At 40.7% G+C, this 14436-nt stretch overlaps 1 protein-coding gene across 1 annotated transcript; it reads right to left on the bottom strand.

Moving 5' to 3' along the window:
• Positions 1 to 4007: 4007 nt before the first annotated feature.
• On the bottom strand, positions 4008 to 12686 carry Polr3E (RNA polymerase III subunit E). Its single transcript, XM_028322738.1, has 8 exons — positions 12568 to 12686; positions 12239 to 12457; positions 11865 to 12024; positions 10649 to 10764; positions 10055 to 10195; positions 9151 to 9322; positions 8071 to 8267; positions 4008 to 4650 (listed from the first exon to the last, which is right to left on the bottom strand). Exons 1-8 carry the CDS (start codon positions 12595 to 12597, stop codon positions 4213 to 4215), a joined length of 1473 nt encoding a protein of 490 aa, XP_028178539.1. The 5' UTR covers positions 12598 to 12686; the 3' UTR covers positions 4008 to 4212.
• Positions 12687 to 14436: the final 1750 nt, after the last annotated feature.

The raw sequence follows: 14436 nt of genomic DNA, 5'->3' as shown, positions 1-14436 counted from the left end.
AGTAATGGTCCGATTTGGATAATTCAAAAAGATATATCTTTCTTATGTCTTAAAGATTAACGTAGATACTAGTTTTATTGAATTTTCTACAACAGTACTGATCCTCATTGGCGCCACCAGCGAGTGATTGGACCTTATTCTACAGTGGCGCCAACTGAAGAAGGTATACAGTATACACGATAGCCCTCATTGTAAGTCTAGAGCCCGTAGATATACAAAGCGGACTATGTTCACCCTCAAAAAAGTATTAACTCTGTAAATTCAATCTCAATTAATCGCAGATTCGATACGAGTCTAGCTAGACCAGGGTTTCTCAAACTTTCGGCTCCACGAACCCCTGTTAAAGGTTCCAGGGGTCAGCGCACCCCTTAACTAGCCATTTAATTCCGGGTGTGCCTATTTCTTGTCGCAAATGTAGTCAACTTTATGATTGATTTTGGTCAATATTTCAATCTTAATTCTGCCACCATGACGTAAATCTTGTCGCGCACCCCCTAGCGTCGAATGGCGAACTTCTAGGGGTTCGCGTACCATACTTTGAGAAACCTTGAACTAGACCATCGATATTGTAAGTGGCCTAGAGCGATAACACACTGTATCTAATCAGGATCTGAGAAAAGTTGACCCAAAGAAGTAATAGTATTATTTGTAATTATTATGCTTTCAGCGTATCGGAGGCAGTCAGTGCCTTAACGCTCTTACAGTGACTTACAACTGAGTCATAGACAAACTTAAAATCACACATTATTGTACGCAAGTACAGTCAGCGTCAAATAGTCCGTGACAGCCAAAGTGGCCAAAAAGTTCGCATCGCGTCTTTGTTACAATAAAATTGGAATAAGGATGTTGTGTTGTCAAATTTTTGGCCACTTTCGGTGTCACGAACTACACTCGACAGCAAATAAATCGCACCACCACAAGCACTTTCAAACGTATGCATCCCCACTTCACATCAATATTGGTACCATTCAAAAGCCTAGTTCTAAACTTCATTTCATTATAGGAAAGGTTTTTACCCCAAAAATGTTTCTTTAGAAGGATCCAGAGTCACTTCTTCAAAAAATAGATAGTTACGCTTGAGCCAACTTTTATGGCTATAAAACTGTTAAGTTGGGATTAATCGCTATCCATCTGTTAAAGAGGACACGTGTGATCATTATTTGGTTTTATAACCATAAAATTTGGTCTAATTGATCCCAGAGGTGAGCCCAAAGTGGGGTCTTTTTTCAAGTCACATTTATGGTATATGTTAATCATTTTTTTAAGGATATTTATTGGGCTTTCAAATAACACCAATATTGTTGGGGCACCATTATTGTGTCAAAAGAAAATCTTTAAAGTTCGCGTCGCGGGTGGTGCGATTTATTTGCTGTCGAGTGTATTTGACGCTGACTGTACCTAAATCAGTTTAACTGATCGTAGATTAGTTGTAAATGTTGTTTAATTGTTACTAAATAGAATACTTTACTAAACAGTTGCAAATGTTAATGTTGTATAGATTCTATTGCCGTTGTGAAATGCACCAAATAGAATAAATCTAATAGTACAAATATTGTGTTTTATTTATTTTACAGGAAAACTACTCAGTTTCTATTAAAACTGTTTATTGGCTTACAAAAAATAACAACTTATCAATAAATCACATTGGTGTCATACACAATTTTTGTTAACAGTTACATGTTATATACATATTATGTTGTGTGTAACAATTGCAATAAACAATATGCATTTATCCTTAAACATTATATCTTTGTAACGAAATTATTTAATCCGAAACTACTTTATGTTAAAAAGTAGGTACACAAACTGTGTTACAACAAATATATTGCTTATTTTTGCCTTTATTAATGCTTTTCTTTTCCTCATATTATAGTTCAGTTTTTGTTGAATATTCAGTTATTTAAAGTAAAAATAAACATGAATTTCAGTTTAAATAAGCTAGCAAAATCGATAAAACAATACACAACTAACTTTTAATTTAATATATATAAAATATACAGTCTGTACTCATTTCATACACACAAATCATTTGGACCAGTAAAAATAAAATCATAATATACATAATTATGTACTTATGTACTACCTAGTTTAGTTACGGATTATAATTATTAATTTGGCAACTATCTAAAATAATAATAACATATTATTACAATAGCAGCAAGCTGGTTTGATTACAATATGACTATAAAAATGGGACTAAGTTGATTATTTTGTCTATTAAAACACTATCATTTTACTAAATACATAATTTGTTGATTAGGGAACGAAAATTTAACTAAGAACAGATTTTTCAGTTGCTAGTTAACATGAAATTTAACATATTTATCAATACAAAAATTAACAAAATATTAAGTAAATATTGATAAAAGTTACAATGTCAAGCCTAAGGGGCATAACAAGTCCAAACTTTTCATTGTTTTTAGACCTCAAGCCAAGGGAATAAAGTTCCAAATATGGTGGGAACTAAATTCCCACTGCCATGTGAAGGGTTAAAATAAGTCCAATATAAGTGTTAAGTCGTATGTTTAATAACAATTCAATTCTAACAGTTCAACATGTATGAATTTTATAACCGTTAAAATGACGTCATGTTATTTTAACTGGCAACAATAGTTTCAAGGATCCTAATTTATTATTAACTAATATAGAAAAGTATTCTATCTTTACTAGGGACCAGCGCTAAGAAGTATATTATTGTTTTAAGGTTCGGCCAAACCAACGCGTGCAACCCGCGTGCTTGATGGCGATCACGTTCGCGTTCCAGAGGTTTGCCATGAAAAATTTCCGCCATTTAAAATCAGAAAAGTCAAAATAACAATCGCGATCTGATCATCACCGCCGCGTGAAGACGCTGCATAGATCGCCGCGACCAATGACAGTGGGTCTAGACAAAGTGCAAATTATAATCGCAAACCAGTCGAAAAGTGGTCGAAAAGCCCCTTTTTTGTATGGAGTTTTGACGGATTCGATTTTCGATTCGATCAAAAACTGCGTTTTGTCTAGGGGGGCTGGACGCGTTGATGTGAACTCATTGCTACAAATTCATACACAACATGTGCACGCAGACTGCACGCGTTGGTTTGGCCGAATCTTTATTCTTTGAGGATTCATAAATTCATTAGACAAACTTGACCGCGCAAATGATTCGTTGTAAAATAATACCACTAGGAACAATAATAATACAAAAAATATATATTTTACAGTGATGTCATTACAGTGTCTAAGCTGTAAAAGAATTAATTCAGTTTATTCATTTCCTTATTAATTGTAGCTGTATAAATTCTTCTACGATAACATGGCCAGCTATGTACATAAACATGTTATTTGTATAAATGCAAAATAAATAATTAATGACAAGGGTCCCTAAACCATTCTAAGTTCAATACTCAAGCAAGTACTGAAATCAAATATCGCTTATTTTATTAGGAAAGATGTTCTACTACATAAGAGCACCATTCGCAATTTTTACTAGATATAACCCAGTAGTTAAAAGCCTTCTCAAAGTTAGAAAAGATTAGGAGCCCCTGAAATTATTTATAGGCTATTTCAAATAAGACGTTTTGAGTCGTCCCGTTCGCAGGACTGCACACGGAAAATTGTATGACAACTGCGTTAGGATAAAAATGACAATTACCAACAGTTAGGCCCAGAACAGACGGCGAAACGCAACTGCAACTTTCTGATGATTCTTATGAATGAAACTGAAACTGAAAGTTTCAAACTGGTCGCGTCATGTGTGTTCTCTCAACGGACGCTATGGCAGAAACTTAGATGCAACTCAAAAGTAACTAGCAGTTCCAGTTTCTTTGCAGTTGCGTTTCTCCGTCTGTTCTGGGCCTTAGTGTGAGGTCTTATAAACACACCACTGTTTGTTTGCTCCAAAGAAGGTCTTATTAAAAAGTACCATAAAAGCTATTTTTTGTTTTTTTTTTATGCATTACAAGGCAGGTATTTGACCACAATCGCACCTGATGTTAAGTGGGATGCGGTCTAGGATGGTACATATCTGCCCTGTAAGTGCCTATTCACTCTCGCCTTGAAAAGGTCCGGATTATAGTTTTCGGGAAAGACAGCAGCAGGCAATGAATTCCATTGAATGTTGATTGAAAAAATCGGCAAGTTCCTCGCAAAGTATTGTATTAAAAGCGCGACTTGTCGCACGCAGCAGGCAGTGACTACATTACAAATTTGATAACCTAACTATTGTATAGATCACGTTCCGTCATGCGCACTGGAGGAGCTAATATGCCGAGTCCGTTTACCAACTCCAGTGGCGGATTTGTTCTTGTGTCTCTTTCTATCACTGTCTTCCTCACTCACACTGTTACACCTAGGTTTGGGGCTCATCATGGTATCGGAACTCACCGATTCCCTTTGGGACTTCTTGCGTTGACGTTTGGGTATACTTTCGCCTATCAGCATCTCGTTGAACTGGCGTTGCCTGGCCTCCCAGTACAGGTTTTGGCGCTGGATGACGTCAGGGTATTTGGCCTCGAAGGCCGTGTCTGGTGGTATGAGGAGTTCCCAGCCAGTGCGGGGGTTGTATTTGGCGACTGACTGAAGAATTTCCAGCACTTCGAGGGCCGGGAGACGAACTGCTGCGGCGAACTTCCGCCGGTCCACGTACGGGTGTTGTGTGAAGAGGTAGAGCTGGAAGAAATAAAAAAAAAATTGTGAGGGAAGGAAAAGTGCTGCGTAAACTGTAAGTTGAAGAACTGACTACCCATGATGCAGTAAGGTTCTGGAGTTGAACCAACGACCTCATAAAGGTAGCAGAAAACCTGATACATGCCGCTACCATCCGGTCAATATGGAAATCATTGAGGAGGCCTATGGATCAGCGGTGGACATCCTGTGACTGAAATGATGATGACGAAAGGACATGGATCTACAGCTACCAGTGGTTATGGTCGGTGGCCTGTAGTGGTTATGGTCGGAGGCCTGTAGTGGTTATGGTCGGTGGCCTGAAGTGGTTATGGTCGGTGGCCTGTAGTGGTTATGGTCGGTGGCCTGTAGTGGTTATGGTCGGTGGCCTGTAGTGGTTATGATCGGTGGCCTGTAGTGGTTATGATCGGTGGCCTGTAGTGGTTATGATCGGTGGCCTGTAGTGGTTATGATCGGTGGCCTGTAGTGGTTATGATCGGTGGCCTGTAGTGGTTATGATCGGTGGCCTGTAGTGGTTATGATCGGTGGCCTGTAGTGGTTATGATCGGTGGCCTGTAGTGGTTATGATCGGTGGCCTGTAGTGGTTATGATCGGTGGCCTGTAGTGGTTATGATCGGTGGCCTGTAGTGGTTATGATCGGTGGCCTGTAGTGGTTATGATCGGTGGCCTGTAGTGGTTATGATCGGTGGCCTGTAGTGGTTATGATCGGTGGCCTGTAGTGGTTATGATCGGTGGCCTGTAGTGGTTATGATCGGTGGCCTGTAGTGGTTATGATCGGTGGCCTGTAGTGGTTATGATCGGTGGCCTGTAGTGGTTATGATCGGTGGCCTGTAGTGGTTATGATCGGTGGCCTGTAGTGGTTATGATCGGTGGCCTGTAGTGGTTATGATCGGTGGCCTGTAGTGGTTATGATCGGTGGCCTGTAGTGGTTATGATCGGTGGCCTGTAGTGGTTATGATCGGTGGCCTGTAGTGGTTATGATCGGTGGCCTGTAGTGGTTATGATCGGTGGCCTGTAGTGGTTATGATCGGTGGCCTGTAGTGGTTATGATCGGTGGCCTGTAGTGGTTATGATCGGTGGCCTGTAGTGGTTATGATCGGTGGCCTGTAGTGGTTATGATCGGTGGCCTGTAGTGGTTATGATCGGTGGCCTGTAGTGGTTATGATCGGTGGCCTGTAGTGGTTATGATCGGTGGCCTGTAGTGGTTATGATCGGTGGCCTGTAGTGGTTATGGTCAGTGGCCTGTAGAGGTTATGGTCGGTGGCCTGTAGTGGTTATTAAGGTCGGTGGCCTGTAGTGGTTATGGTCGGTGGCCTGCAGTGGTTATGGTCGGTGGCCTGTAGTTGTTATGGCCGGTGGCCTGTAGTGGTTATGGTCGGTGGCCTGTCTCACTCACTGCGTGGTCCCTAGCAGCGCACAGCAGCCGCTGCGGCACGCGGGCGGCGCGCGTGTACAGCGAGCCCGAGCGCGCCGCCCACACGCCGCGCACGCAGCACGCGCTCGCGCTCAGAGCTGATAGTAGCGCCTGCTCCGGTAACTGGCCTTCGTCGGCGTTTCAATTTATAACATGATTTCGATGATGCGGGATTGCAAACCCTACCTGCGACCGCTGAGAATGCATCCCAGACTGCTCGATGCGACCAATAAATACTGGAGACTGGAGACGTGGCGTGAACTTTTTTTTATGGTCTAAAAGGGGGCGCGTCTCAAAAAAGCTTGAGAACCCCTGGTTTAAAACATTGTAATGGCCACCAACTACTAGTGGCGTCCTCCGACCTTCTTACTTCGGTACCAAAGGACCCTGCCATGTCTTTTGATTCCTTATAGTACGCAGAACTAACTGCTGATGGTGCAGCAAGGTTCTGGAGTAGGAAAAAAGCTCAAAAGCGTAGCGTGGGACGTTCACCCACAAGGTGGACGAACGTCCCCGTCGTGAAGGCGCTGGAGGCAGGCCGCTAATAATAAATCTATATGGAAATTATTGAAGTACGTCCTGTAGCTTAAATGATGACTGGTGGTTATGGTAGGTGGTCCGTTTTGAGCGGGGTCTCACTCTCTATATTTTTTGAATAATTTCTATATTTTTGAGGTCCCTTGTCTAAAAGTCGTCTGGGGTCCCTATAAGTCTGAGCACTACTCACTGCGTGGTCCCTAGCAGCGCACAGCAGCCGCTGCGGCACGCGGGCGGCGCGCGAGTACAGCGAGCCCGAGCGCGCCGCCCACACGCCGCGCACGCAGCACGCGCTCGCGCTCAGCGCTGATAGTAGAGCTGGCTCCGGCAGCTGGCCTTCGTCGGCGTTTCATTTTATAACATGACTTCGAAGATGCGGGATTGTAAACCCTACCTGCGACCGCTGAGAAAGCATCCTAGACTGCTCCATACGACCTATGAATAATCTGGACTAGAGGCAGGGCGTGAACTCTCTTTTATGGTCGAAAGGAGGCGCGTCTCAAATAAGTTAGGGACCCCTGGTTTAAAACATTGTAATGGCCACCGACTACTAGTGGCGGCTACTGATCTCCTTACTTCACGCGGTACTAAAGGACATGGCAGGGCTCATAGTACGCAGAGCCGCCGGATACAGCCGGTCAATATGGAAATCATTGGGAGGGGCCTATGTTCAGCAGTGGACGTACTTTTGCTGAAATGATGATGATGATGAAAGGACATGGCCTTACAGCTACCAGTGGTTATGGTCGGTGGCCTGTAGTGGTTATGGTCGGTGGCCTGTAGTGGTTATGGTCGGTGGCCTGTAGTGGTTATGGTCGGTGGCCTGAAGTGGTTATGGTCGGTGGCCTGTAGTGGTATGGTCGGTGGCCCGTTTAGAGCGGGGTGTCACTCACTGCGTGGTCCCTAGCAGCGCACAGCAGCCGCTGCGGCACGCGGGCGGCGCGCGTGTACAGCGAGCCCGAGCGCGCCGCCCACACGCCGCGCACGCAGCACGCGCTCGCGCTCAGAGCTGATAGTAGAGCCGGCTCGGGTAACTGGCCCTCGTCGGCGATTCATTTTATAACATGATGCGGGATTGCAAACCTAATGCAACCTACCTGCGACTGCTCGATGCGACCAATAATTTGTACTGGAGGGTGGCGGGCGTGGACTTTTTTTTATGGTCGAAAAGGAGCGCGTCTCAAATAAGTTAGGAAAGCCCTGTTTTAAAGCATTGTAATAGCCATCCTTACTTCGGTACCAAAGGACATGGCAGGGCTCATAGTACGCAGAGCCGCCGGATACAGCCGGTCAATATGGAAATCATTGGGAGGGGCCTATGTTCAGCAGTGGACGTACTTTTGCTGAAATGATGATGATGATGAAAGGACATGGCCTTACAGCTACCAGTGGTTATGGTCGGTGGCCTGTAGTGGTTATGGTCGGTGGCCTGTTTAGACCGGGGTGTCACTCACTGCGTGGTCCCGGGCGGCGCACAGCAGCCGCTGCGGCACGCGGGCGGCGCGCGTGTACAGCGAGCCCGAGCGCGCCGCCCACACGCCGCGCACGCAGCACGCGCTCGCGCTCAGCGCTGATAGTAGAGCCGGCTCCGGTAACTGGCCTTCGTCAGTACGGACGAGCGCGCGAAGGTCGTTGAACGTCATCAGTTTTGCTGGGAACAAACATTGACAGAATAAATATTATGTACTACTACTTTTTGCCTGCTAAATTTCGGCCTGTCACAAAAGCACCGCGCGCGCAATGGCGTAACTATACCATCCGAGCCCCGTTGCAAATTCTGTGCATTCTTGGCGTATCTAGGGACCCATTGCGATATACGAGGGTCTCATGCCCACTAGGCCTAATGCCCGTTTTCACCATCAATCCCTAATTTTTAAGTGACCCCTAAGGTAACACATAACTGGAATTTTGTTTTCATAGACTTAAAAATTAGGGATTGATGATGAAAACGGGCATTAGGCTTTCTGGTTGGGGGCTGGGACATTTTGCCAGCCCTGCCACCCTATAGTTACGCCACAGCGCGCACATTTATCTCGCTTTTAAAAACTGGGATAAAAACTATCAATTGTTTTTCCCTGGGTTTCAAACTACACATCTCTATATCAACACACACGCTTTTAATAAAGTAGACATGGTTGCAACAATGCTACATAATTTATAATCATTGGAAACACATTCCGGCCATCAATTTTGGTGCAAACTTCATATAATCATTACAAAAATTTCAACCATTTCCATCAATTTTCTCACCATTTCTATATGCAATAAAGTATAAAATGTGTAAAGTAATGACATTAAAATTATGTAAAACCAACGCCTAATTTCAATGACGCCTAGTAGTAGTTTTTTTTTTTTTTTTTTTTTTTTTTTTTTTTTTTTTNTTTTAGTTAGTTAGTCATGAGTTAGGCGTTAGGCAGTTCGATTTTTTCAAGTTATTTATAATTTTCAAATTAGTTTGAGATGCGACTCTTATTAACGCTAAAAAATAAATATGTAACTATGCGTTAACTAAATGACAACTTAAATCCACTCACCATTGATAAGTATCTGCGTAATCTGATCCTGCGGCGAGGGCCTGGTGGCGGGAGCCACGTCTGCCTCGTCAGGCGGCGCGGGCGGCACCAGCGTTCGGATGTAGTCCTTCGCCCGGACGGTCAGCGCCGACCCGTCTGCTGACGTCATGCTGAACAGCTTGAGACGCTCGAGCTGGGAATAGAAGCGTCAATTAGTTATGACTAGCGGCCATCCGCTACTTCGTACGCGTGGACCTCGTTTTTACCCTCGTTAGATATCATATTGATAGACGACGTTTCATGGCTCTCCCATATTTACGAACGTTAAAAACAGTAGTTTGTCCAGCGCTGTAGATTTTAACCAATGACAAGACGTGTCTAAAAAGCGCCATAGATGCGTCATCCCTCTGCGATGTGCATCGGCGCTGTTCAGAACTTGGTCTCGGGATAAAGCCACCAGTCTCCCGAAAGCGTCTGCTTATGAGGAGCTGACGTGCGACAGCCCGCTGGCTGAGCCCTTCTTGCAATAGTGCAAGGATTTGTGCAGCTTCTGAAGGTGTAGAATCCCAGGTAAACTGTCAAAAGAAGCTGATATGTGTATGGATCAACGTGTGAAAGCAAAAATCCGAAAACACATAGTGCAGCACTGGATCAACAGAGAGAAGTCATTCAAAGTAAGATAACAATAAAATTGCTAAAATAAATACTACCTTCATTTTAAAGCTATTGCATAAGGGTTGCATTTCATTCACAGTATATTTCAATCACAAACAGTGAGTGCTTATCTGCCCCAGTTTTAGCTAATTATTTTTACTACCTATTCAAATAAAAGTAAATACACTTTAAAAACAACTTGAACTAGAAAATGCCTAACCTAAGTTTTCAGTAATAAGTAGCAAAATAGGTAAAATTTTAAACTTCTTACTTCTGCTTGATCTGTATCAGAATGTCTCCACAGGGCGTCGAACCAGGGCTCTTCAGATATCCGCTGGGAAATGGTTTCGAATGATTTCTCGCGTGCTTTCTTCGCTAAATCAGTCTCTTGACGCGCGAATTTCACTGTCACCTGAAACCAAATAACATACTCCTAAGTAAAAAATATAGAATTGTGTTAAATAAGATTACTCATAGCATACTAAAGATAGACAAAGTTAGATATACAGACAAACACTCTTTTGTTCCGCTATTATCAAAGAAAGCATTGGGTACAGTGTGCTAACAGTATTTGACTCTCTTCACTCTTCTAGCTTTATATCAAAACAATAGAAGTCTTTTTATTTAATCTGTATCCATTTCCTCATGTTATTTCACAGAAACCAAAAAATCAGTTTCTTCTTTTGCAGCATTTTACCAATACAAAGAATCTGGGCCTTTTCAAGGTGAGTGAGTAGTCACTTATATCAAGGGTAAGTATGTACTACCCTAGACTGCATCTCATTTAACATCAGGTGTAGTGCAAAAAAGTTCATTGTTAATTAATTTTCAACAAAACAATCAAAACAGTAAAAAAAGATCTTACCTGTTGTGCTTCCGGTTCTTTTTCTTCTTCGTCAGATTCTTCAGCCTTACTCTTGTCCTGTTTACGTTTGTCTTGTTTGTCGAAGTAAGAATAAGACGGCCGCAACTGCACTATACCTGAACAACAAAATTAACGTTTTCATTAAACCATCAAACCCAAAACAGTTGTATGGATTATATGACATTTATATTGTTATATTAAGGGCTGATTTTTCAATAGTCAGATATCTTTAAACTGAAGAATAACCTTGTCATTTTGACATATTTACTTACTATATTACTACTAGCTTTCCGCCCGCGGCTTCGCCCGCGTGGAATTTTGTCTGTCACAGAAAAAGTTTATCGCGCGCGTCCCTGTTTCAAAAACCGGGATAAAAACTATCCTATGTTCTTTCCCGGGACTCAAACTATCTCTATGCCAAATTTCATCAAAATCGGTTGCGAGGTTTAAGCGGGAAAGCGTAACAGACAGACAGACAGACAGAGTTACTTTCGCATTTATAATATTAGTTGGGATAACTGTCAATGTGCCAAACTTATTTGTCAGTCAAAAGTTATCCGACGATTGAAAAATCAGCCCTTACTCAATAAAAAGCAATACTGTAAACACAATAATGTTAGCGCTCCTGCACACGACGCCGCCACATTGGCGCACGGTGGGCTGATATTAGAGCTTCATAGACTTAGCGTCGCTCAAAAATCAAGTGCCTAATTTTGAAAAAATAAATATGCCAATGTTTTCCCTTACCAAAAAGGAATATTTTATGTTAAATAATAACTTTATCAAGAAACGTTACATAACATAAAATATTCCTTTTTGGTAAAGGAACACATTGGCATATTTATTTTTTCAAAATTAGGCACTTGATTTTTAAGCGACGCTAAGTCTATGAAGCTCTAATATCAGCCCACCGTGCGCCGCCGCGCAATGTGGCGGCGTCGTGTGCAGGAGCCCTTACAGTATGATGCAATATTTTTTTTAATATGGCTATATCTTAATATCATTTACATGGACAATTAACAGGACAAAAGTATTAAGACACTAAAATCACATTCACTAGGTACTAATAAATATTTAGAAGATTTTAACAGTAAAATAATAAATAAAGACACTTTACTGTACACCACACACAAAAAAAAAGAAAGCAAGAGATACATAGGGACAGTACAATTAATTTAGGCAATCTTATCGTAATAAAGCTTCCAGATAATGTTACCTTGTATTGGAGTGCAGTGCAACTCCTTGTCTTGCAGTATAGCAACAGCATAGTGCTGCGTTTCACTGCATGGGGAACTACTTTCGTACACTATCTTGTCCATGATGCCATGCCGGAAATACTGGGCTCTGTCTTTTTCTTTCACATGCCATGAAGATTCCTAGCAAAATATACAGTAATTTATTAATATTCATTACAAAAAGCATAAATTTACTGTTGTTGCCATAAATTATTGGCTTATTTGGAATAAAAGTACTGTTACAACATAGTCTACAGCATATGGCATATTTGTCTAAAGGTACTTGGACAATAATACCATGCTGTTGTATGAATATGTACTTAGATTATGAATTTTTTAAAGTAATTAACGTTACCTGATGTCCATCAGTATTTAGCGCAATCTGCTCGCCCTTAGATTGACAATATTTATCGCTGTAAGTGTCTAATTCAACCTCGAGCCTCACCAACTGGTTTTTAGGCTTGATTGAGGCATTCAGTACTTTAACATCTTTCCAATCTCTATTCGCTGGCCTGACTGGATACTGATAAATATAAAGATTCTTCGAAAGGGCCTGGGATAGAAAAACTGGAATCTGAAATTAGAAACAGCACAGAAAATCAGTTTAAAATCCATTTTTATGAACAACAACATAACCTCATCGGGTGTACCACGTTGCTAATTACAAGCGGGTCTTTCCAGTACCTCTTGAACAATGGGATCATCCTCTTCCATTTTAATATGAGCTAGTAATCGACAAACACTACAGCATATCAAATTAAATTCACAAACTGAGAGACTTGCTCGAGTGATATGACGAGAAGGTATTTCTCTCTAATCTGTGATTTTTGTTTGACAGCTGTGTACCATAGACAAAACAGATGGATGCCTCATGCCACAGATCTCGTTTATTCATCCTAAGATAAGGCTGCATTCATACCCACTAGATAGGAGAAGAGGAGAGGCAAGAAGCGGAGCGGAGCTGTACCAATAGGATAGGATTGCTTGAAATCTCTGCTTAGTTTGTTCATTACCATTCAGTATTATAAAATACCTATATTAACAGTTCGGGTCTAGGATAGCACGGTGTAAAATATCCAAATCATGAAGGTCATAATATTCTGATTTAGCCGTAGGATTTAGCAGACTTCTGGAGTACTGGTCAGAAAGAATATTTTAAAAGGATAATCCCTGACACATTAATTTCACTCAAGTCGCTGACAATACACGAAATATTTACTTTTTGAATGTTTTTACGAGATAATTATATTTTTTGAGAGAATAACTTTACCTCACTGTAATTACTATGTTTTTCTCGGTAATAAGCAATTAATTTCTTTTTTACAAGGTCATACGCAATTTTAAATTTCATTCAACATGTCTGATATGATAATAAATGGTAAGTACTTACCTACTATGTTGATTTTTTAACAGTGTAAGTAAAAGAGAGAGACTTGAAAGAACTTAATCAATACGTCGTTAAAGTAACTTATTCATTAGATGAAAGTCAGTAAACGATATTATCAATAACTGGGTTGAGTGAGCTTTATATTAGTGACCTCCAATTCCAATTATTTCATTTTCAGATTCTGTGCCAGTGGATAAAAAATGGAATGAATTAATAAAATACAACATATTTATCATGAAACTAGTAGAATTTGTAAGTATTTTGAATTGATTCAATTTTACATTATCAAAGTTGCAAATAGAGTTTCATAGAAAAAAAAATCCCTTCATTCGCCTCGTATGAGGATTGAAGAACAATATTCATTTAGATCGTTCTCCAATAATTTTATTGTTTGTATTTCCTTGGTTGTAGGGTATTTCTCTAGTAATCACGGTATTACCACTGATATTACCAAGGCCAAAAGGACACATGTACTGCATATCTACTGGGCCTACGCTTATTATATCGTTAATATTCATTGCCCTATATTTACGGAGAAAAGTACCTTTATTCATGGAGAAAATGTACTTATTTTTTCAAATTATGTTTACATTTGGTGCTTTTATGCAATGTTTTTTATTAAATTTAGTAAGGGTGTGGTTGTGGTTACTGTATGGTGTTTTGTATTTTGGACTGTTGACTGCATTGTCTCTTGATTTATTTCTGATAGCTAATGAAAGAGGATGTACTTTTAGTTGCGCGTAAACGTTAAACTGTAATTATTCCATTAATATACATTTAATTTATTTTATCTTTTGTTTATTTTATTTTAACTAGTAAAGGCCTGCCCTTAAATAATTTTTAGATTCAGTAGGTGTATATCATAGACAAGAATGTCCCGCTTTTGAAGGGGAGGCTAGCAGTCGTTCAAATAAATCAACTGACAGACGTTCAAATAAATCAGCTGATCATTCTGTCATATTCTGTCATGTCAAAAGTTTGTGAATTTCATTTTCCTGTATTTTCCGCGGTTTTAAATTAGATTTTACTTTTCCGCTAAATATTTATCTAAATTAAGTAGTAAACATTTAACCTTTAGTTTTTGAACTCCTTTATGAGATTAACAAGTACATGAGAATCGAATAACTTCGATTAAATTGATGTGAACAATGAGTTAGGCAGGTAAG

The sequence above is a fragment of the Ostrinia furnacalis genome, unplaced genomic scaffold, assembly GCF_004193835.3.
Source record: "Ostrinia furnacalis isolate ACB-3 unplaced genomic scaffold, ASM419383v2 OfSCF0465, whole genome shotgun sequence".
Taxonomy (NCBI): domain Eukaryota; kingdom Metazoa; phylum Arthropoda; class Insecta; order Lepidoptera; family Crambidae; genus Ostrinia; species Ostrinia furnacalis.
This window is presented reverse-complemented; position numbering and strand designations above follow the sequence as displayed.